Below are 24934 nucleotides of genomic sequence, written 5' to 3' on the forward strand. Positions count from 1 at the left end.
ATTGGATTTCATCTTCCCCAATCTAAACAAAAAACAAGAAAATAAAATGCTGGAAAATAAATTTTGGCTGGACAGGGAGGGAGGTTCGGCATTGGGGAAATCATGAAGGAGGATCAGGTACATGCCACACATAGACATAGTAAACTGGTCATTGGTCACGGATTTGGCCAAACAATCCCCAAGGGCATCTATATTGGCTTGGCCAAATGAGATATTAGGCCAAATTTTATATAATTTGGCTTAAAAATTCTTCACATTAGATTGGGCAAATCTAAAATAATATAAACTTTTACTATAGTGGTTGGTTAAAGATGGAAGACCAATATTCATTTATCAAATATTAAAATATTAATTTCTCATGCCAAACAAATAAATTAAATTAATTAGAATATAATTAACATTTAACATTTAGAATATAATTATTATTAACATTTAATAATATTTTTTAATATTAATTGAATATAATATAATTATTATTAACATTTAACAATACATTTTTTAATATTAATTTAATTAGAATATAATTACTATTAGCATTTAATAATATTTTTTTGTAATATTAATATAATATAATAATAATAATATCATTATTATTAACATTTAATAATACTTTTTTTAATATTAATTTAATTAGAATATAATTATTATTAACATTTAATAATACTTTTTTAAATATTAATTTAATTAGAATATAAGTACTATTAACATTTAATAATAATTTTTTAAATATTAATTTAATTAGAATATAATTACTATTAACATTTAATAATACTTTTTTAATATTAATTTAATTAGAATATAATTATTATTAACATTTAATAATAATTTTTTGTAATATTAATTTAATATAATATAATTATTATTAACATTTAATAATACTTTTTCTAATATTAATTTAATTATAATATAATAATATTAATTTAATATAATATCATTATTATTATTAACATTTAATAATACTTTTTCTAATATTAATTTAATTATAATATAATAATATTAATTTAATATAATATCATTATTATTATTAACATTTAATAATACTTTTTTTAATATTAATCTAATTAAAATATAATTATTATTAACATTTAATTAGTAGAATTACAAAATATGAGAAAAATAAATTAAATAAAAAAATTATTAATTTAATAATATTTTATTATTATATAGAGAATAAATGACTAATTTAATGTAAAAATTAAATTTTAATGAAATAGATAAATATAAAAAAATATTGATATTAATTAAATTTAAAATTAAATTTGACCAAACTAATAGCTCTTGACGCGTCACCTCTTTTCTTGTGGCAAGCAAAACTATGGAGAAGAGGCTCTACTTTTCAGCTGGGAATGGACCCATGTTTCGTCATGCAGTGCATGACTTGACTAAGATAATGGTCCTTAATATTTTGCGAATTTCTGTGGCTTCTAATGCATGAGAGTGTGCAAACTGCAAAGTCATTCACATGTTTTTTTTTATCTTTTATTTTGAATGGAAGTCATTCACATGTTTGGAGCTTAGCAGTAATCTGGTTTGGTGGAATGAATAATGTAATCAAATTCTTGTCCTTTTGGAGTGAATGTCCCAACAGAATTAAACAGGTAGGGAGACAAAACATCTGGTGGGAATTCGAGTCCAAAAGGAACGAAAAAGAATTCCCATATTTACCAAGAATTAGAAATCTGATTTCAAGGTTGCTAGTGAGAGCTGGATAATGAAGGTACGTGTGTTTATACAGTGTATTAGTATAATAATAGATTGAGTTTAGGCTAAAAGACATAGAAACCGCCGGTGACGGGTGGTCATCGTTGTCACACGCCATCATCTACTAATTTATCTACCACCAAACAAAGCGAACCCAAACTCCCCTACCAGCACCCAGTCAGTCAGTCAGTCCCCCTCAGTTCCAAGTCTCAACTGTCTCGCAGCTACGCCACCACCTCCTCTCTCTCTCTCTCTCTCTCATGGCAATCGCCAATGTCTCCAACTTCTTTCTCCCCTCACCATCTCATTCCTACCACCACCACTACCGCGCTTCACCTCAAACCTTCACTGTCATCTCCCGTCGCTTTGTCACTACCCCCCCCGCCACTTCCAACCTCTTCAACCCGTCTTTAACTTTCACCACCCGTCCCAGACCCACCATCATCTACTCCACTGGAAATGGAGGAAGCGGTGGAGGAGGAGGAGGAGGAGGAGGAGGTGGTGGTGGTGGTGGTGGGGATAGCGATGGTGATGATAACGCAGAAGACCGGGAGAGGAACAGAGAAGAGGCTGTAATGGCCTTGGGAGAGGCGGGGAGGTCAGTGGAGAGCGTGGACAAGGACTTGAGGGCGGCGATTGAGGCCGGGAGGGTGCCGGGGTCAATTGTGAGGAGGTACTTTGAGCTGGAGAGGTCGGCGCTATTCCGCTGGTTGCTTCAGTTCGGTGGGTTCAAGGAGCGGTTGCTGGCCGATGATCTTTTCTTGGCCAAGGTTGCCATGGAATGTGGCGTTGGGATCTTCACCAAGGTTTGCTTTCAGCTTCACATCACACTTCTCCATTCTATGCTTATTTTCATCGTTATAGTATATATATGTGTGTTTTGTGTGTTGTTCCCTTTATTAGTAATTTTCGTTTGATTTATTATCAGACTGCGGCAGAATTGGAGCGGCGTAGAGAAAAGTTCACCAAGGAACTGGATTTTGTCTTTGCCGATGTGGTGCGTTTGGATATAGAATATTAGAATGTGTTGCATCCCCCAAAAGAATCTCTCTCTCTCTCTCTCTCTCTCTCTCTCTCTCTCTCTCTCTCTCTCTCTCTCTCTCTCTCTCTCTCTCTCTCTAAATTAAGTATAGTTTCCTTCAGCATTAGATGAAAAGTTTAATGCAATATAACCCATTGCAGAGCAACTTTAGGAAACAAATTTTTTATACTGAATAGTATGTGTTCTAAAGTAAGTACAACACACATATACGTATGAGTGAGTGACACTGACTACATATATGGCCCTTTAAGGCTTTGAAGAAAGGTATCATGAACCCAGGTTAATCAAATATATCGCCCTTGAGAGCAGAAAGTGGATGAATTTATCACTGCTTTTGTCGAGTTGAGTAAGAATGAAGGATTGTTCCACGCTAGATCTAAATTATTCTTGTCCAGTCTCAAAAGTTTTTTACATGCTACACCAATTAAAGAAAAAAAACTAGTCGCAAAAGGAACTGCTCTCACTGAGTACATATTTAATTGATACATAAGCTAGAGCCAAACTTCAATGCAATTCACACATGCCTTCACAAAAAATTATCTTAGTTAACACCCATGAGCTACATATGTATTTTCATTTTGTAATATAAATTTAATAAGCCTTCCACCAGCTACATATATATTTAGTCATTCTTCTCTATGGAATGTTGCGTGATTCCAAAGTTTTATGGTTTTACTATCGTCTCTTGTTTGTTTTTAACTCAATATCTCTTGGTTTTGTACTAATTGATGCCATATCAATACCTTTCCCATCTTTCTATTTTGTCCTTTACCTCAGATAATGGCCATTATAGCAGATTTTATGCTTGTCTGGCTTCCAGCACCTACTGTTTCTCTCCGGCCACCTCTTGCAGTTAGTGCTGGACCTATTGCTAAGTTCTTCTATGGCTGTCCCGATAATGCGTTTCAGGTTATTGTTTATATCAGTATTTATTTGGTTGTTGGTGTTTAGGTTGTCGTTTTCACAGGCAACTGCAGCATCATATGAACCTAATGTTGTCAGTGGCATGCTCTTAAAATCCTGTCTGCAGGTGGCTTTGGCTGGAACATCTTATTCATTTTTGCAAAGAATAGGTGCAATAATGGTATGTGTTGGATTATTAGAGAAATTTTAGCAGTACTTTGAAATGTATCAGGACTTCATGGTATATCTATCTGTTATGCAGCGTAATGGAGCCAAACTATTTGTTGTTGGGACCGGTGCATCTCTGGTAAGTGAAATACTATAATGTTTTGAAATTCCCTATATATTTTTCCTTTAGAATTCCTCCTTGTTCTAATGCTGTGAAACATCATTGTGCTTTATGGTCCAGAAATGTGCATTTCCATTGTTGATTGCCATCCACAATCCCCATGCATTATGAATGAGGGAAAGCTATAATCAGTGCTTTCCCAAACAATTGTGATATTGTTCTATAACTACCTCTGTTTTTCAGGCATTCTTTGTGGAAAACTTATTTGGAGTCTGTTCCCATTCACAATGATACACAAAACTTTCTGGTTTGAAATGAGGAAACAGTGCATAAGGCTATTTCAAATTGAATGTAATTGGGTGCAAATTGTTTTATGTGGTTTTGAAATTGATGGCAGTTGATAAATGTGAGAATAGTTTTCTAAGAATTAACCTCTTTTGAGTCCTGCAATATAACTTTTAATACTCAAAACTTCTGTAACAAAGAAATAGAAAAATGCATAGAAGAATAATTTTTTGTACGAGTTGTTCTTAATCAAAAGACTGAATCAACAATTAAGGCTTTTTGGCAGATTCTTTTATGTGAGTTTGTATATTTGACAGTGAATGCTCTTTGAAAGCGAAAAAACCAAATGGTATGCTTGAATAAATATGTACCGGTGAAAGTTTGGTATTTAAAATCCTTGGTGGTATGGTATTCTGTTGAACTTCTATGTGGTAAAGAATAAAAGGGCTCATCGCAAAGTTCCATCAGCAGAAATTTGTTGTATATGATTGACAAAATCATTATCCATTTGATGTCATATGACTGATAGTAGCATTTTCAGGTTGGTACTGGTATAACAAATGTATTGATTAATGCCCGAAAGGCTGTGGATAAATCTTTCGCTGGCGAAGCAGAGGATGTACCTGTATTATCAACCAGTGTTGCATATGGTGTTTATATGGCTGTTTCTAGCAACCTAAGGTATGAGGTTTTAAAGGAAATAAATATCTACAATTACTCTTCTAGGAATTTACTGTTGTCAACTGTATCATTGTATTTGAAACCCTATTCAAATTATCTCAAATCTAATATTCTTGATCATCCATTGTCTTTTTAAAACACGTCAAGTTAAGGAACTTCCCTCTTACATATTTCGAATGTAGTGTTAGAAAAGAAAGATGAGAGGAGAGGTGGGTGATGAAAGATGAGAGGATGAAGAGAGGGCTTCTCCCTCCTCCCGAAGATCAGCCACACTGGGGTTTTGGGAGAGTTTCAGGGGGGGTTTTCTATGTAGTAGTTTTTTCCATAAATTTTTAATTGGTCACTTCCCGATGGGAAAAAAAAGAAAAGAAATAAATTGATGTAATTTTTCCCATATACGTGCTGGGAAGTATTTGGATCAATGTTATAAATGGGTGAGGCTAGTTATAACAGATCATTATCTCCATATGCAGCCTGTTAACAGGGATATTTTGCTTTTTTTTGTCAATAGGTACCAAGTACTTGCGGGAATAATTGAACAACGAATCCTAGAACCCTTGCTACACCAGCACAAGATTATACTAAGTGCTATTTGCTTTGCTGTTCGAACTGGCAACACATTCTTAGGGTCATTGATGTAAGAATTGAGCTCTCCTTCGATGTCATCTCTTCAGGTTGCTGCACTTCCTTTTCCACTTCTTATGATCACTGTATATGCTGCATGTAGGTGGGTGGATTATGCACGCTGGACTGGAATACAAAAGATAAGGGAGTAGAGCATTGGCTGGAAAAACTAAGTTGCATCATTGTTGTAAGTAAAATTCACATTTGAATAAGATATAACTTTTATATGTGGAATTGCATAGGATGATTGGGGATCGATTTGGGTGCTTCGGTGTTGCATACTCCGTGGTAGAACTCTGGCCGTAAATTTATTGTAATTAATAATGTTGTAGGCCCCAAGAACCTCCTTATATTCCAGAATGTCACTGTCACTAGCAATCAACTGCCCAACTATGGTAACATCCAGGTGCAGAATTGTAAACATTGGTTTGATATTTGTTAGATTTGTGGTGTTTGAAGAATGGAATGAATGTTTGCTTTGGTGAGCTGATGGGAAAGATAGGTTGACATCTTTGTCAATGTCTAACTTTCATTTGTGAGTGAATTTCACTTGCCTCTTTTTATAGTATGCTAGTTTCAAATCTGAAGCAGAGTATATCTTATGGAGTTTTGCTACATACAAGCAAAATCGCGTATTAATCTGCGTACCAACACTGATTTTTTCATGCTTAAAATTTTAATTAGCACTGTTTTCAATAAAATCTACTTTTTGACCAATCACAATAGATTAGTGCACATATTAATGCACAATTGTGCTTGCAACTGAATTTTTCCTATCTTATGTGCTGCTTTCTCCAATTGCAAGCAAATTGTCCAGCAAGTTAGATCCAATACTATTCATCCTTTGTTTTGGTTTCAATGGATGTTTTGACATTGTAGCCCTTCTTCTTCTACTTGCTTCATGAATAAAAAAAAATTAAGAAAAATTAAAAGATAGAATTTTGCCTACGAGGCACATCCAGCGGTCATAGCTAGGCGGCACCTTAGCAGCACTCTATTTATATATGCTGAACTGATACCAATTCAAATGACACGTTTAAAATATGATTACTTATTTATGATTTAAATTTTAATAATTTAATGCGAACTCAAATGAGTCAACACTCTCGAAACAGAGAATTTCCCATAACTCTCAAAACAACCAGACTGGACCCTCTATTCGGCAGGAATCATACTCAATCTCATATAATGCAGCAATTGATAGAAACCATCAAGGAAGGAGACATCATCTTTGCAGTGCACAAGCTTTATGGCTACAACATATCTGAAACAAAAGGAGAAGCAGCAGCGGCTCTTAATGAGGCTTTATTCAGAAAGGAAAAATATAGTTGCAAGCATAATTGTGCATTAATCTGTGCACTAATGTGATATGATTGGTCAAAAAGTAGATTTGATTAAAAACAGTGTTAATTTAAATTTTAAGTATGAATAAATCAGTATTGGTACATAGATTAATGCGCGACTGTATTTGTATGTAGCAAAACTTATTTAGAAAACTTGAGACAATAATAATAGAAGGCGAAACCCAAGCAGTCACCACAACCATCCAAAATTCTTAAATATCTGAAGATTGGCAAATTGATCCCATCATCCAATACATCTCGTCCATTCTTGTGCCTTTCATAGTTGATTATCCCAAAAATCCTAAGAAAATTCTACTCGTCATCTCTATATCATACACCACACATATTTTTATTTTTATTTTATTCCTTATCAAAAGTGTGGTATATGGATGATGGTTAGAAAAATTTGTTTAGTTTAGCAAGAATAAAAAATAATTAAATAATAAAAAATAAGTAGAGTGTGTGATGTAAGAATGATGAGTAGAATAATCGGTTCCAAAACCAATCAACATATTTCTCTGCAATGTGCAACTGCCAATTCTCAACTTGGTAGCATACCCCTTAACCTAGTCTCCCTTGCTTTTTCAATTTTTATAGTTGTAAATATTTTTATCATTAGTCGTTTTAGAGTTATTTTATTTTCCAACTGATGAGTAGACAATTCATATCATTTAATGATAAAATTTGGTTTGTAATATTTAAATTTTAAAATTTATCTTTTAAACAAAGTATGCTATGTAAGCACTTTACTAATTATGTTATTTAGAATTTTCTTTGAAATATACAATACCATGAAACTATTGAATTTCATTTCTTATAATTAAAGGTCATTCTACCGCCACCGAAGGGTTGCACCAATGAAATATACCAATAGTATATTTATGTTATTTCTTAAAAATATTTTTAAAAAATAACATGAATGTATTATCGGTAAATTTCATTGATGCAACCGGTTAGTTCCTTTAGTATTTTTCTATTGGCAATTCTACAGAGACCGAAAGTTTATTGATAGAATTGATTGATTACCACTAAATTTTTTTTTTCCTTAAACATTAAGAAAAATGGTTTTTAATATTTAAGAAAAAAATAATTTAATACATTTCTTAATATTTAATAAAAACCAAAAAATAATTAATGCATGACGTGATTATATATATAAAGGAAAAAAAACGAATGGAGAACAAAATAAGGTAGGGTTTTGAGTGGGCCTAATGGGCAAATTTTAATGGACCGCAGGCCCTCTACTTCTGATGGGCAAATTTTGAACCCATTTTCTCCACCGAATACCCTAACCCTACTTAAAACCCTAGAGACAGAAGAGTGGAAGAGAGAGAGAGAGAGAGAGAGAGAGAGATGACGCAGAAATCAAACCTTTTCAAAGGCCAACGCAAGAATAAATCCGTCCCTCCAAACCGCCATGGCAAACTCCCTCAAATCCGCAAAGGTACCCAACGCTATGTCTCTGTGTATCTGTATGTCTGTATTTTCGTCACGTTGGGGAATTTTTGTAATTGACATTTAATTCATCTATTTTTTCGGCAGGGAAAAGATATGTGAAGCCATCTAAGATTACCAAGGAGATGGATGTTGATCGTGTATGTTCCATTTTCCTCACACTTACAAAAAACTTTTCCTTTTACCTGTCTTTTTTCCCCCTTTGTTTTCCTGTCTGTTAGGTCTGGTTTGGTCTATGTTAATGGGTGCGGGATGTATATTAAAAGTCTAATCAGCTCGATTCTCTTGCCCTTGGTAATCTGGCAGTGGGTAATAAGTTCACAAGACGATCTTTACGAATTACGTACAAGAAAGTTTTAACTCTTCTTCAGCCAAATTAATGGCCAAGATGGGACAAGATTTATGCGTTCAACTAACCCTAGCTTAGTGAAGTTTTTAAGTACAAAATGAGGCAAGACTTGAAGCAGGGTTGGAAGGAAATGTCATTTTTCTATTTTAACTTTTGGTCCTTGAGAACACAGGCAGTCATGAGTAGTTTTGTGGGTTATCTAGGATGGGCTTATCCTTGTTATCAGCTCAGCTGGTGTCAACATACCATAACAAAAACTAGACGAATAATGAAGAGGTTGGAAAATAGATGATAAAGGAAGCCAAAGGGTCTCTGCAGGCAGAGGAGCCACTAGTTTGATTGTTGGAATGTACTGAGATTAATTTAGTTCAGTCTAATTTTAAGTTGAATCTAACGTTTAAATAGACGTCTTAAATTACTAAACTCATTTCAATTTAAAACCTCTTTACATGAGGGACCCTCGACTTTTTTTAAATCAACACTTTTTTACACATGGGATTTACAACTATTCATTGAGATCAATTCAGTTCAATCTAATTTTAAGTTGAGTCTAACATCTAAATACATAATAATTACTAAAGTCATTTCAATTCAAAATCTCTTTACACGAGAGACCTTCAACTTTGTTTAACTCACATTTCCTTACACGTGGGATCTACAACTTTTTTTGTAACTTCTCATAAATAGTATTAAATTCATTTTAACATGTAAACATATCTAAATCCATCTTAAATGAGCCTCACAGAAATTACTTCGTTCTCTCAATTTATTACTATTCATAAAGAACTTAACTCAATTCAGCTTAACATCCAAACGCATTAGAAATCGTTGTTCCAGTTTTCTTTTTATGTTTCCTCACTCCAGAAGAATTTACTTATTAAGATACATCAATGTTGATGTTCTCGTATACAACTTGAATGAAACAGGAGCTGAGCAAGTTTATTAATCACTGCAATGAGGTCAAAGCAGCCACTGCAGCTAACAAGGATGGTGGCCAACTGAGTATTGTCAAAACACCTGCAGACTCAAGTGCCGGCGAGAAGAAATAGTAAATGATAGGACAGCATAAGCATGGACAGAGAGAATTATAAGTTGTATCGAAAGATGATGTCAAGCAGCCTTCATGCTGCAATTTCTTTTTCAATTTCCGGCTTATGTTGATTGTGTTATAAGAGTATTGCATAAAACAAGATGTTAATAGCTTGTGCTGCTAAATCTTTTTGTAAAGTTCAGCAGACAGGGATTTTGATGCTACGTGAGGTTGATTGACTTTATCTACTGGTTTGTAAGAAATACATCATCTTTACTGTTTGTGAGGTGGACTAACATTATATTCAAATAGTTAAGGACATCTAAGCAGTTTATATGATTGAATTGAACGTCGTAATTTGCATTTTCTGCTATGAAGCTTAGTAGCGAATGCACTATGGACTTGCCAATTGATACGTCAGACCTCCAAATTCCAATTGTTTGATGAAGCAAAGAGTGTACTCTATCTCTCGTTCATCTCCAGACATTCTCTGTATCTCTCTGTATATATGTAGGGTACAGAAATTCCACAGACGGCAACATAAAGTTAATGTAGAATAGCAACTGAAATTGATTTTAACGGCAGAAATGAATTACACGTGACACGATTTCAAAAGAAAGGCTCAGAAGAGTCTCCAGGATGCCCTCTCTGTAGTCTATACCCTTTTCGTTCAAGACGATTATAAAAGATAAGATTGACAAGATGAGATGGATCTGAGTCATCATATCTGATGGTTAGTCCCACCTCAGAATGTCCACTTGACAATTTATATCATCGGTCAAATGTAGAGCTCTAATTCCGAAGCTGCCTGCAGATAAGGAACTATGCTTTGGCGTGCCACCAGCTAGGAATAGTAATTGATGACAATGGAGATGTGATTTTATAAATAATGATAGTCTTATTATTATGTTATTATTTTTTTTAATTTTTTTATTTTTTTTAAAATTTTTTTTATTTAATGACTAAAAAAGTGATTATTAATAAAATTGTATATTTTTTAAATTTTTTCTTAATGATTAAATATATTAAAAAAATACTTAAAAAATAAATAAATAAATATATTATAAGTAGTAAAGTGATAGTAGAAGAGTGATAACTATATCATTTCCCTTTATTTTATTTACATATTTTGGATTGAATTACGTCAATATTGGCATTATTTTAAGACATAACTTTGGGGGCCTTACATTCTTAGTAAATTCTTGTATATATGCACTACTCAAAGCAAATATTATTTGTTGTGTCTAAGTCCTGAGATATTACTCCACAAAGAAATCAAACTATTTGACCAAACATTCTTATTTTATTGAAATAAAAATACACCCATAATAGTAGTTAATATTATAGATAATATTATAGATGAGATGTGAATCAGAATTGATATCATCTGTATATATTATACAAATATTTTTAAAAGAAATAAATACAGGAACATGTTATTCTGACATTCGTACACTGTTGTATGTCGTCATTGATTAATGCTTATTGTAAAGTTAGATGTCAATTTGTACACGTTTGTGTTAGATTCATCCGTGGGGTCCCATATATTCTGATGCTTGGTGGTAACGGGAAAAAGCACAGCGAGAAATACTACATATTTAGTAAGGAAGACTATCTCTGACCTTCTTCCAACCCAGAACATAAAAATCAACAAAATTCCAGACACAACCGCAGCCGCAGCCGCAGCCGCAGCCGCCGTTGATGGGTGCCACAGAACCCGTAAGATATACAACAGATCTGGTTTTTTATTTCTGTTTGTTGTTGTTTATGTTATTCTATGTTCAAGCCAAGAGTTTGAAATGTTGGTGTATCTGGTGGTGTTAGGTAAATGAGAGAGAGACCGGTGGGGTTGAAGCAAGAGAGGAGAATGACAAGAAAGAAGAGGAGGAAGTGAAAGATGTGGAGAAAGGTGAGGTGGGTTTTCAAGAAGAGTTGGTTGGGAAGAATAATCATGGAGATTTTCACTTGTCAAGGATGCAGAGGCTGAACCCCTCAAACCCCTTGAGGATCGCCGTCAACAGTGCCACTAGAGTTGGAACTCCCTCTCCTTCTCAACTTTCTCAGCCTTCCCAGCCTTCCCAGCCTGCTCAGGCTCGCTCTACACCAACCCCACAAGTGAGTTCTCCTGTGTTTGCCAAAGTTTGACTTTGATGGCTTTTCAAAGTTTCATTCCTGAAATTTGCAAGTGCGTTCCTGAAAAAGAAACAATTTTTTTTTTTTTCTCTAAATTTTTGTTTGTATTTTTCAGTTCATACTCATATTTATAATGTTTTTAGTTATTTGTCTGAAACTTACCGTTTGTTCTTTCTAAAACTACAAAAAGAGAAATTCTAACGGCTTCCTGTCAATCTTCGCAATCTTGCAAGCCTATTTTTTATGGGTTAAATTAGAAGTCAGATTCCATAAGATTACACACAATGGTAGCTTATACTTCTGCTATCCACAAATGAAAATCTTGAATGTGTCAGCTGGCTCTCTCTCTCTCTCTCTCTCTCTCTCTGTGAGCAATTTTCAAGAATAAAATTTCTGGTTTTTTCTTTCTTTGCAATGCAGCCGTCACAAACGACACTGAATTCAAGAGCATACACCAACAGAATATCTCTGGTTCTGTTCCTTGTGCATATGGTTGTGGTTGTTGGGCTATTTGGTTTTCTTATATTCAAGGGTATTCAAGGGCTGATTGTAGCTTCAGAATCTGTTAAAAGAAAAGAGAAAAAGGTGTTAATGCATTATCTACCACAAGTCGAAGCTGCATCTCTTTTAAGCATTAGTCTTGCGTTTGCATGGCAAAAGGCAGTCAGGGAATGGCCTATATTCATGGTTCATTTTATACTATGGAGTTCTTTTCTCTTGTCGCTATCTGCTGGAATTCTACTTATTTGCTTCCAAAAGCCTCCCACGGATGGCCTTGGAGTCTGTTTTATTGCCTTTGCAGTAGGCAATGGATTATATGCTTGTTGGGTCACACAGCGAATTGGGTTTTGTTGTAAGGTCCTGGTTAAATCACTTGAACCTGTTTCAAAATTCCCTGGTTTGAATCAGCCTATTTACTGGATGCTTGGGGCTGGATTCGTGTGGATGTCCCTGTGGATTTTCGCTGTGGTTGGAGCCTTGAATTTTTACTTTCCCCCATTGATCATAGTTGCATTGGTTTTGAGCTTGGCTTGGACCGCTGAAGTAATGAGAAACGTTGCTAATTTGACAGTAAGTAGGGTAATTGCTCTCTATTATCTCAGGGGAATGCAATCTAATATCCAATTCTGCTTCCAAAGAGCCTTGACTCGAAATCTTGGAAGTGCTTCCTTAGGCTCTCTCTTTGTGCCTGCGATTGAGGCCCTGAGAGTTGTTGCTCGGGCTTTGAATTTGCTTGAGGGAGAAGATGAGTTTATGTTTTGCTGTGCACATTGCTGTCTCAGAGTCATGGACTCCATCTTCAGAAATGGAAATGGCTGGGCCTATGTGCAGGTAATGTTACTGAAAAGCCTTTTCCACCTGTGTATGGTCTTCACTCCAATCATTTTATGAAGTAGAGGAACGCAAAATCAGGGACTTTGCTACTAATTTGTGGCCAGATAATTCACTATTTCAAGGAAAAAAGTAACCATCCATTGCAATCAGAAGTACTTTATCTAGTGATCACTAGTTGAGAAGCGTTATGTTTTTTTTTTTTTGATAAGTAAAAGATAAATATTATTGATCATAAAAAAAGGCATGGCCCTTGTATACAAGGAAGTATACATCAGGTGCCTAAAAACATTCTAGAGAAGCGTTTTGTTAATAGCTGAATTGTGGTGATGACTGAATTTTTCCAATTGTGATTTATGTGGCGATCGAAATACAAATTTTTTCTGATAGTCATTATTCTGACTTAAAGCTTGAGAATTTCATTTTGAGTTGAATACTTTTTACGTAATGGTGTAATTTGATTTAGTTAGGAATAGTATCTCATGGTTCATTCTCGATATTTTGTTGCTTGAATTGTTCTTAAGTTTTTCACGATGCATCTGGATTGATTCTAGGAGAAGAGTGATATACTTTTGTTTTGCAAGTTATCATTCTCACCTCCCAATGTTTTATTTGGATGATTTTATAAATTCCGATGATTTGCAATGCCCTCATTATCGGAGTTGTGATTGTCAATGCAGTCCACTTAAATTATTCACAAACTGCATTTTTGGAGAATATTTTGGGTCTCGTTAATTTAGAGATGTTTATTTAACTATCTTTTAAACCATTTTTACAGATAGCAGCATATGGGAAAGGTTTTGTGAAGGCATCACAAGACACTTGGGAGCTCTTTAAGCAGCAAGAAATGGAAGCTATCGTTGACTCTGACATAACCAGCTCAATTTGCTTCCTAACCGGAGTCTGTAGTGGCTTTATCTGTGTCATAGTTGTAGCTGCTTGGACTGCCAAAGTCCACCAAACTTACACAGCCACCGTTTCACTGCTTGCATTCTTCATTGGATACCTAATGGTTGGTGGCCATATCTTGATCAATCCTACTTTATTTGATTCGTTCTCTGTGCAATTCAGTTCATACGATCAGTTTAACTTAATAAATTGTTATCATGGTGCACCAGACCAGGATTGCCATGGCAGTACCACATGCCTGCGTGAGCTGTTATTACGTTTGCTATGCAGAGAATCCTGACAACAGGCTGTATGATAAAATAATAAAGGATCGTCTCCACTTGATCAAAGCTGGCCGTGAAGCGGTTGTACCTACACCAAGAGCTCCCCACCAATCTGCAACAAGGTAGCCCGGGCTTCGATTTTTCCTCTAGTGGTATTAAAACTATGCTGGCATCATTTTGATCATACCATCAAGAAGTTCCATAGTGTGATCACCCTCAATTGGGGCTTTTGAAGACTTCATTCAACCCAACTGAACTCAAGCTAAAGGATAAGCAATGGTTGAGGTGGTGGCGCCCATGACAATGATTTTGTATGTGAAAGCTCAACCATTATTGGATGTTTTTGCATTGGAAAGAACGTGGGGAGCCCACTCAGATTCCAGCGAACAAGAAGGCTACAAGACAATGTGTCCTTTGGCCGTGTCCGACTCCTTTGTATAATGCATAGACTATCGGAATATTGATATTACATTTTAAAATACTTTTGAAAGAGCCTACCATTGATTGATTTATTAGCTTTACTTTATCTGAAAACTTTTTACTCCCAATGCAATCCTCTTCAACGGTCGTGAAAATCACATGCATGCCAAGTTAGCCACATTTTTTACCTGTTCTTTGTTTTAACTGCTTTCTAATCAAACTTCCACTAATTGTTGAATAACAGATTATTTTTTTGTACATGTATGGTTATGTAAATAATGATATTCTCTTTAGCAGTTATGATAAATTTCATTGTTCTCCACATGTATTGTCCCCACTATTCACCATATATTGAAATTGCACATTTCCTTTTTGTTAGTTGAGAGGAGCCAGAAACTTATAGGGTGGATGTCAATCCGGTCAAAAGGTAAATGATTCATGGGACCCTCTTTCCTAATTGGCTCTCTTTTGCTTTATAGGCCTTTTGAAAAGGAGCATAAAAAAAAAGGGACCTTTCTCAAGCCACTTTTAGGAGATCCATATCATAAGCAGTAGATATAAGTGTTGCACTTGCTTGAAGAAGAAGAAGCTCTGCAACTTAGTTTTAAATTAAATAGCTTGTTGTGGGTAGGAATGATCTCTGACTCACCATGCAAATTCCCCGTTATGGAAGCAACCTAACTTTCCCCTTGAAAACACAAATATTGTTCTGTCTTTCGTGGATATGATCTTTGCTTGTAGCCTTCCAACTCCAACTCCAACCCCCTAACCTTTACTCAAAAACACCTTTTCATTTCACATATTTAATGCCTAATGGGGACTAAAATTTAAGCACGTCACTCATCTCAAATGCCCCTTCTCTTTGACTTCTCTCAAAATTTTGTTGATAATTAATTATTCATAGACAATTAAAGTAGATGATTTTGATTTCGTAAATATTCCATTTACTGTATTCAACTGATTTTCCTTCGTTAATGCCAAAAAAAAAATCACCTTTTTTATTATAAATAAATATTTTGTGGGGTGGGGGGAGAATGAATATGTTTGAAAGCTGACAGTCACCTAATTCGTCGGTTGTGATTTGAAACTACTAGATTATTCCAAGCACGAAAGCAACGTTTGGTTCTTGACGTTTGCATTATCCCTATACTTGTATTTGCACTACTTCCTACCAATACGGATGCAAAGGGCAGCGCAGCCAGCCTGCCTCTAAATAGAGAAAGAAAATACAACTCCCAAGCACGACAGCAACACCAGGGGGTGGCACCCTCCTCCATTCCAAAACATCACCTAGAACCTCCTTGCAACAGAGAATCTGTTACTTGCATAAATAAAACCCAGAAGAGAACCGTCCATAAGGAATGACTCCAATAGGATTTCTCCTCTTCCTCACATCCTAGATGAGGAAACCAAACCAAGCAAATGATCTCCTCATCAACTAAAATCTGATAAATTGCATGCAACTCACCATTGGTACCAGCAGACATTGCCTTCAATTAGCAGACAATCATTTAAAGCACAATAACCGTGAGGCTCACCCTATATGATGCACAGTTCACAAAACATAAGAAACCTATTTAAGAGGACAATAAATTAGGAGAAAGAGCTATTTACCTGTACGCCTTTTACAAAACCATCCCTAAGGCTATAAAGACAGTTTCATCATTCATGATATTACGTACAACTCACAAGAAAGTTCCCGTTCAATTCATACTTAAACAGTAACCACTTTCAAGTTTCAACCATAACACATATTTCAATGACTCAGACAAATTTGTAAAGCCCCAATATTTTACGCTACAGCAATTTTACGCTACACCAAACCAAGAAATCACGTTGATTTCTTGAACCTTCCACACGATGTTTTCTTACTCAACAGTATCACATGATCTTTAACTCTATCTCAGTATTTTGATGAATAATCAGATATATGTGGGAGGAAATGGCCAAACGCCAAGGCGTTTTCATTAATATGCTGTATCAAAGACATTAACCAACTACCAAACGCCATAAATGAATATTTGCTAGGTCCAGAGTCTCGTCGAGAACCAACAGACATGTAGAGTAGAGTATAGAACCAATACTAGCACATAAAGATATCCTCCCCTCGTAAGAATGTGCTGAAGGGTGAGGAGATCTGACTAAGACCCACCACGTGCATGTGGTAACAAAAGTATTTGATTAAAAATAAGATGAGATAATAGACGCCATAAGTTTTCTAGCTTGTTTCTATATAACTCTTCTCAATTCATATTATTTAATTATTATAAATTTATAATTTTTTTAAATTTTTATTTAAAATATAATAAATAATTCAATTTTTTTAAATTTTAGAAAAAAAATAATATTAAAAAAATAATATTTTAATAATATTTTATTCAATTTTTATCTTTTATCTTATCTCATTTATGTAATCAAATGGGTCGCTATAGTTCCATTATGATCTACTCCAAATATCCTAGAATTTGACACAAAAACCCTCCATCATCTATCAACAGGAGAAATCCCAACAGAAATAAATGGGAATCTCACCAATGCACAGCCCTGATCCTAAATAATATTTGTAAATAATAAGACAACTATCAAACAACAAATAAACTCCATTCCTTGCAGACATTGGTAATGCGTGAAAAAGAAGAACCACACCATTCCAGAAGCGTGTATATTGCTGGGGAACAGTAAATTTCATGTACAGATTCCAAAAATTCTAAAAAGACGGAAGCTTGGCAACAGAACCCAATACGATCTACACAAAAAAGTGCAGGCAGACGACAATACATGTCCATGCCCCCCATAGAAAATTTAGTTCTTTCATGCGTTCTTGCTCACAGAGCCAACCCATCAAACCCACGAGAAAAAAACGAAATGACAAAATCCCAATAACACCAATTTCCCCCAATGATCGATTCATAAAAAATTTTATCTTTACCTCTGTCCTCTCTCTCACCACCATTACATAGCCTTCGCTTCCTTCTTTCCGCTCAACTCCGCCTCCGCCGAAGAACAACACCCACCACCATGCTCATGATGGTGCCCATGCCCATGCCCATGCTGTCCATGATCATGATGGTGATGAATCTGCTTTCCCTTCAACTTCTTCCTCATATCATAGGCATCCTCCCCGTCCTCATAATACTTGGCCTCAACATAATGAATCTTGTACCCTAACGTCTCCTTATACAGATTGAAGGCCGCCCTATTGCTCTTCCTCACATGAAGCGACACATACTCGGCTCCATACACTTGCTCCATGGCGTTCTGTGCCGCGTGCATGAGCTTCGTGGCCAGGCCGAGCTTCCGGTGGGTGCGGAGCACCGCTAGGGAGGTGATGTGGCCGTGGCACTCGTTGCTCTCCTCCTTCATCTTCGCCAGTACGTAGCCGACGATGTGGCCCTTGTAGTCCTCAGCCACGTAGAGGAGCTTCGGCCACGTGAGGATGTGGTAGAGGTAGTATTTCATCTGGTAGTTCTCCGGGAGGCATAAGTGGTTGCAGGTCTGCATGTCCAAGAGGTCATATGCGGTGGCTTTGCGTATGCACACCATTTTTGGGTCGGTCTTGATTTTAGCTGATTTGGTGGGTTGATTTTAAGGTTCAGGGTTTGTATGGTGGTTTTTGGATTTGGAAATTTCGTGGTGAAGAAGAGCATCAGCCGATCAAGCAGTCCAAAGGAGACAAATTGTTTCGCCTGTATTAGGCTTTGCCTCTGCAATTTTGCATTCTGATTCGGCTTTTTTTCTTCCAACGTTTATTTGAGTATCTTTTTGTCTTGAGCAAGAATTGAAAGATCAATCGAAAGAACTGAAAGATATATTCAACGTTAAAAGTACCAGTCTTGAGGAGGATTTTTATAAGAAAAAAAAAGAGTGAAAAAATCAGTTTTTTTCTGTTTATGGGGATCACAAGCTTGTACATTTGGAACTAACTTATCCTGGATTGCTCATGAAATAAATGTAGGAAATTGATAAGCCCGCTCGAACTGTTTTATGTTGAGGGATAGCATTTCTTGATTGACAAACCTTCATTTTACTTCTCCTACCAAACGAACCATTGAGATATAATATGGATGCAAATCTTGGCCACTAAAAGACGAAAACAAAAAATTGAAAGAAACTGAGACGTCCTTTTTATATGATCTGTTGCTGCATTCATATTGAAACTACAGTAGTACATCAGCTATGCAGATAGAAATACATAATGTCTAGGCATTAGATAAAGGTCAAGGTCATTTTGTATGGCATGAGATCCCATACTGAAAGTATAAGAAAAAGTTATTAGACCATAAAAGCATTTTGGTGGGCATGGTTGCTTGAGTTTGTGATCAAGTGGAGCATTGAATTTTGGCTTCTCTGTACCCATCTTGAACTGCAAATTCAGCTCAGCTTCTCATACGCACGACACCTACTTTTTTTTCTCTCTTTTGGACTGGTGCTTATGTGCATATGGATATCTCCTGATCGATGACCCAATTCAATCAGGAACACATTGAAATACAGAGCTTATGATATAAAATATTATTATTAGAAGGAGGAAGGAATAAGCTGGCTTTGAAATTGGCAAGTAGAAGACTGACATCATATGGTGAACTGAAAATGTGATGTTTCCTCGCCTCTTAAATGGAAAATCAGCATTGTTCTCTCATTTCTTGAATTTCCACAATCTGATGTACCTACTATTATGTGTGGTGACAACCTTGTTCATCCCAACAGCCAAGCACGTGATGGGAGGCCGATCACTTCTAGGAATGCTGTCGATGCAAGTATCTTCTGAAAGCCTCATTCCCTTCTTTCTTCCAATGGCTCCAAGGGAGTTTTGGGAGATTGATAGCATATTACCTTCCATAACGCAGCTTGAAAGAACTTGACCTGTGTTCTGGTCTAAAATGCGTAGCACACCATCTATTCCACCAACAACTAAAGTTGATGTGTCATTTCGTAGGTGTTGCAAAGAATATACAACATTTGGACTCACTCGTGTCTCCCATAGAGATCTCATTGTCCTGGAAGGTAAGATAATTACTGTTTACAGGAAACGTAATTCACCAACAACAAGTATTCATGATGAAATTCAAATAATTGTTTTGAAATTGAACTTTCTGCCTATTTATATGAAAAAATATAGAACTCCAAGAAAATCATTATCTTAAAACAAGCAATTTCAGAGACAACAGCGTTTGTTGGTTGCAATATATAATCAGCTTTTGGTTGAAGATAACTTCCCACCATGGGGTTACAGCTATAATTTCATGATATCTTCTCCCAAATATATTGATTCTACAAAACAAGGTTATAGCTATTTCGTTGTAAAGTCAGGAAAAAGGGAAAAGAAAAATAGGGGGCTATGGTCTCGAGAAAGTTATTGGTGTTTTTGACAACCACACAAACTGCACATTTAAAGATGATAGCAAAAAGCAATTGGATGGTAAACCGTGTAGATTCTTCTAAAAAACTTTAAGACCATGCTCTGAAAGACAGTTCGACTGTGTAAGTTGCATTCATAAAATAGTATTTGAAGCTAATACTTGCATACCTAAGGTCCCAACAAGAAGCATATCCAGCTGTCGATCCGGCAAACACTAGATGCGAGGAAGCATTGTAACACAAAGTCCTTATGCCTGTCAGGAGAAGTTGAAGATTCATGCACTTACAAACAAAGAACAAAGCCTTGGTACCTCCACAAAAATTGCTTCAAGCCAATAATATTTAGAGACAGAAGATCGACAAAAAGTGGCAACTTTCTTCAAAAACTGGAAGGAGATCTCAACCATTTTACTTCCCACGAATAAAATTAATACAGAAAGGGCAGATGAGCATATAGGCAGGAATTATCCTTATGTATACCTATATATTTGGAGGAATGAAAAGAAGGCACCAGGAAAACAGTCCATTTCTCTGGCATTTTATAACAGTATTTAAATGGCAAAAATCCAAAACAATGATTGTCATGACAAGTGGGAATATTAACGGAGACAGGATAAGCCATCTCCACTTCGCACTTTCCTATGGTACGGGTATTTATCTTTTAATACACACTCATGCGCGTTCGCGCACATATATGTGAAAAAAAAGCAAATCAAAACCTAAACAGAGATGAGGAAGGACAACAAAATCAATGAATGTGTGATATTAATCAAATTCTGAAAGAATACCAAAAGGAAAAGAAGGCATATGCATGGCCAAATAAGAGAGCGGAAATACAATAAAACCTGTTGAGTCTGTCGATCTTAGCGTTGCTACCCGCTGATCAGATGAGATTCCAGAGATTGTGATGCTTCCAAGAGAGGAACCACTAAGTATCAAGTGATCATCGCTCAAACATAAGCATTTTACAGGTCCGGCATGCATCCTACAATTAGAAATTGGAAATATTCCCACATGACAATCCACAAACCATTTAATTCATTCTAATCCAACATGCTCCATTGAAAATGTTACCTTTCATACTTTCCGAGTCAGGTAGATTGTTCGGTCAAGTTTAATGAAGGCATTTGATTTCTTCATTATGGTTTTTCATTTGGATTTTGTCAGTAATTAGAATGTGTGCATGCCAGAGAAAATGGGAGCAATTCATGGTGGCATAGACGAGGCATTTTTCAGAGTAGCCATTCTCGATTCATAAAATAAGAGTGCTGTTATGATAGGACTTACTACTGAACCATAAATGTCAAGCGTAGGTTTAATTCATTGAAAGTTGAAAACTAAATATGGCAGACCAGGTAAGTTGCGTGCCAATTTGGTTCGGATGAAGACTTACATATCAAACCTACCATTTGCAACAATGTGCATGACAAAACTTGAATCAAACTTATGAATAACATAGTATTCAACCACAGAGCTAACCAACCTTTACTCCCAGATAACACATTTCTCTTCGATAATATTCTGAACCACTATGGTTTGGTTGTTTCTTTGAAAAAGGCAAGAGTGATGGATTCGTAATTGATAAGTTTCTCACTCTCGTACCTAATTATTCGAGAACACTTCCTACTGTAGATGTCAAATATACGAGCTGTCCCATCCTCGCATCCAACCACTGCCTCTGGATCATAGTAGCTGTAACCAGAGAAGGAAGAAGATTAATTTTGCACATAACAAGGAAATGTCCAAATTGTATGGACAAGTGAAAAAAAGTAGATGTGGATCGCAACCAGGCCCCCAAATCAAAGACAAAGGAAGATCTCTGGAATAAATCTAGCTTTTTAGTTTGACTATTAATGTCTGATACATAACGTCTTAATGATAAATTAGATATATATGTAGATACAAGTATACAATATTAGTTAATGGGTTAGATGCTTTGACTTGATATGGGTTTGTCAATGGATATTTAACTTCAATCATTCAGTAGCAAGAACGATAGCTAAAGCCAGAACGTTTCACATACCGCATGCATAAACCCTTCACAAAGGTGCCCTGACTTGAGGGAAATATACTTCTTTTCCCATTCCGGCTCCATATGCATATACGAGTACCGACCAAACCAACAATCTAAACAGATAAATCGTAACTCAGAAATTAGTTACCTAGAGAGATTAATCTCTTTGATAAGTAATCAAATATTTTATTAATAACTGCAAAGGGCGCAACCAAGTTCACAGAAAGTATGCAAGAAGAATCACCTTGAGAGATTAATAAAATAATCCATACACATGTCTCAATAAATCAAAACAACTTCCTGAGAACACTCATAGCAACTGAGATCAAAGATGATCTAAATGATATTGATTTATCATTCAACCGCAATCTGCATAAAGCCAAATTTATAGGAGGAGAAAAGGAAAAAGGAATGTAAACTTTATCCCTGCTATTAAACTTTCCAAGAAAGGTAGAAACCAAGATGCTAATTCTAATAGCATGTTGGAAAGATCTTTTATATACTAGTGTCCTAGCAAATATTTATTAATATTTTCAACGAAGATGCATTCATGACCTTATTGGTCCTTTAACAAGAAGCAAGGATATACCAAACACATAAACTCAAATTCATACTTCGCAGTGGACTCTCACCAGTGATACATCAAGACTAAGCCATGCCCCTACAAGTTTGTTTATTGGAATAAGGTAGCATTATAGTGAAGTCTTACATACAACACAAAGTAAGAGCATACTGATTTGATCATGCTACCTTGCTCTCGTCAAAATCGAAGTCAACAAGAGGAATCGTGTCCGAAGCTGAATATTCTTCCACACATTTGTAGCTTTCTAACGACCAGAGACGCATCACCTATCCGCATTTACATCAGTTAATAGCATTTGGGTGCAAATAATACGAGGATTAACATTTTAAAAAATAGGAAAAGAAGAGAAAAGGAAATTCAAGTTTGTTCTGAAATTTCATATAAAAACTATCAAGAAGACTTGAATGAGGGAAGTGAGCATAAAAGGCTTGGTCATGACATGAAGACCAATTTAGTAATGTTCACAAAAGGTGATTTAATTTTATTCGAATGTCTTTTTTTTTTTTGATAGGTAATTTTATTCGAATGTCTTATTAGGATGAGGGAAAGAGTAATACGACCCTTGGGCTTTGGCTTAGGTGGTAAAAGGGTAAGGTAAGATGGGGTTAGAACTATGGATCAAATGTTGCCAAGCTAAAAGAATGAAGGCTGATAAGAGTGCAAATCGAGCTTGAGAGGACAGAAAATTAGAGCACATTACATTACAATGCATGTCTGCAAGCCTAAAATAAAATTGTTCTTGTTGCTGGAAAACTAAGAAAGTCTGTCCAGTGGCGGCTCAGGTAAAATCTACTCCTAGCAGGGAGAATTAAAAGAAAACAAAAGTTGATTTCTCATTGTTAAAAATTAAAAATCCTTAATGATAAGTTGTAGTCAATCTGAGTAGCAATACCTTGTCACCTACACCAGTAAGAATCAAGCCCATCTTCATTCGGCACTGATCAACCCTAAGAGAAAGCAAGGTCAGGTGGCTAATATTCCATCAAGATGCCAGCTCACACGCACACACTGACACACAAAATTCAGACACGTAGTTTGAGATATGGTTAAAATTTTAGGTTTCAGAATTCTCTAATAATAATTATTCCCCTGACCTTGCTTATATAGTCTTACTGCTTCTAACTCCATCTCAAAGGGGAATCCCGCTAGCTCCAACAGTTTTATTGCTTTCGATAAGCCCCCAGAATTTATATTTTGTAGTCATAATATGTAAACATTCCAAGAGCCAAATGCAGAGTCCAAAGACGAGTTTTAAACTCTCCAAGCGATACCATCAGACATTGGAAACTAATGTTCAATGAGTCAACACGCCCAAAGCCCTTAGGAATCGTAAGTAGAAAAGACACTGAACAGTAGAAAGAGGATTAAGTACTTACCCAGCTGAATGACCCTTCCAATGATCAACGTCAATCATACCTTCTAGTAAGGACAATCTGTGATGCTTCATAGCCAGCTTCTCTAAATACATCTTTAGTGATCTCTCTGAATACGTAGAGTTATTGGTAAAATCCATGGAATCCCGCTGCTGCTTGGAGTAGAATATTTGCAGTAATTTAGATTTACTGATAATTGTATTCCTTCATAAAATTGGAAAACGAAGTCAGATACATAACAAGATTATATATGACGCAGAAACAATGGGAGAATGCTCGTAAGAAATTAAATTTTCCATTTGCGTATAAAACTCTCAAAATAAATCCAGAAACCAGCGGAAAGCACCAGAATTTGCAAACGACGGAACATCGAACGAGGTCGAAGAAGTCGAGAAACGCGAAGATCATGCAGAGGATATCATGGTCGAGGGATTGGATTGTGGTGGTCCCACCTTCTGATTTAATCCTCTTGCTCTGCGATCTTTCGCCGGCGGGAGCAGGACCCATTGGAAGAGGCCCTTTTGCTTCCGGGAGGCTCTCCAGTGCTCGGAAGCAGGAAAAATGTATTCTTTTCTGTGGGGGCGGTTCGCAGGTTCGGTATTAGTACGAAGACTATACGAAAATATTGCGGCAACATGATTCCGTCTTTACCTTTAAAGAATCGCCTTGTTCGCAACTTATGACAACGACCCTTACATTTAGGCATTGCCAGAACACTTATAGAGGCGAAATATCGCTTTTACAAGTCAAGAAATGGAAATATAAATGGAAATTTTCCCTGAGCTTTTCAAAACAAGATCTTAAACGCCAACCATCTCACATAAATTTAGAACCACCTCCTCACATC

The 24934-nt window shown here is 35.9% G+C and overlaps 5 protein-coding genes across 7 annotated transcripts; 3 read left to right on the top strand and 2 right to left on the bottom strand.

Annotated features, from left to right (window-relative positions):
* Positions 1–1634: 1634 nt before the first annotated feature.
* On the top strand, positions 1635–6010 carry LOC122293338 (protein RETICULATA-RELATED 4, chloroplastic-like). Its single transcript, XM_043101887.1, has 8 exons — positions 1635–2507; positions 2630–2698; positions 3521–3652; positions 3774–3827; positions 3909–3953; positions 4762–4901; positions 5413–5538; positions 5629–6010. Exons 1-8 carry the CDS (start codon positions 1962–1964, stop codon positions 5675–5677), a joined length of 1161 nt encoding a protein of 386 aa, XP_042957821.1. The 5' UTR covers positions 1635–1961; the 3' UTR covers positions 5678–6010.
* A 2147-nt stretch (positions 6011–8157) lies between these two features.
* Positions 8158–10046, top strand: LOC122293339. Its single transcript, XM_043101888.1, has 3 exons — positions 8158–8312; positions 8411–8463; positions 9599–10046. The coding sequence occupies exons 1-3, from the start codon at positions 8222–8224 to the stop codon at positions 9719–9721; spliced, it is 267 nt and encodes an 88-aa protein (XP_042957822.1). The 5' UTR covers positions 8158–8221; the 3' UTR covers positions 9722–10046.
* A 1213-nt stretch (positions 10047–11259) lies between these two features.
* On the top strand, positions 11260–14854 carry LOC122293337 (protein PNS1). The gene is made up of 5 exons (XM_043101886.1): positions 11260–11421; positions 11527–11817; positions 12256–13167; positions 13946–14179; positions 14286–14854. Exons 1-5 carry the CDS (start codon positions 11404–11406, stop codon positions 14463–14465), a joined length of 1635 nt encoding a protein of 544 aa, XP_042957820.1. The 5' UTR covers positions 11260–11403; the 3' UTR covers positions 14466–14854.
* A 2553-nt stretch (positions 14855–17407) lies between these two features.
* LOC122294072 (N-terminal acetyltransferase A complex catalytic subunit NAA10-like) lies at positions 17408–18726 on the bottom strand. The gene has a single exon (XM_043102528.1). It carries the CDS (start codon positions 18300–18302, stop codon positions 17712–17714), a length of 591 nt encoding a protein of 196 aa, XP_042958462.1. The 5' UTR covers positions 18303–18726; the 3' UTR covers positions 17408–17711.
* A 134-nt stretch (positions 18727–18860) lies between these two features.
* LOC122294070 (F-box/WD-40 repeat-containing protein At3g52030) lies at positions 18861–24788 on the bottom strand. Of its 3 annotated transcripts, none has more exons than XR_006237481.1 (10): positions 24434–24779; positions 24091–24291; positions 23607–23661; positions 22882–22980; positions 22141–22244; positions 21720–21809; positions 20963–21102; positions 20287–20371; positions 19331–19756; positions 18861–19210 (listed from the first exon to the last, which is right to left on the bottom strand). XR_006237481.1 is itself a non-coding variant. In XM_043102526.1 (10 exons), the coding sequence occupies exons 1-9, from the start codon at positions 24592–24594 to the stop codon at positions 19396–19398; spliced, it is 1296 nt and encodes a 431-aa protein (XP_042958460.1). In that variant the 5' UTR covers positions 24595–24788; the 3' UTR covers positions 18861–19210; positions 19367–19395. The 3 variants fall into 3 exon arrangements, 2 of the variants coding, with proteins under 2 accessions (XP_042958460.1, XP_042958459.1); XM_043102526.1 differs by having other exon boundaries at positions 19367–19756; positions 24434–24788; XM_043102525.1 differs by having other exon boundaries at positions 18861–19756; positions 24434–24772.
* Between the last annotated feature and the right edge of the window lie 146 nt (positions 24789–24934).

This window comes from Carya illinoinensis, chromosome 14 (genome assembly GCF_018687715.1).
Source record: "Carya illinoinensis cultivar Pawnee chromosome 14, C.illinoinensisPawnee_v1, whole genome shotgun sequence".
NCBI classification, from domain to species: domain Eukaryota; kingdom Viridiplantae; phylum Streptophyta; class Magnoliopsida; order Fagales; family Juglandaceae; genus Carya; species Carya illinoinensis.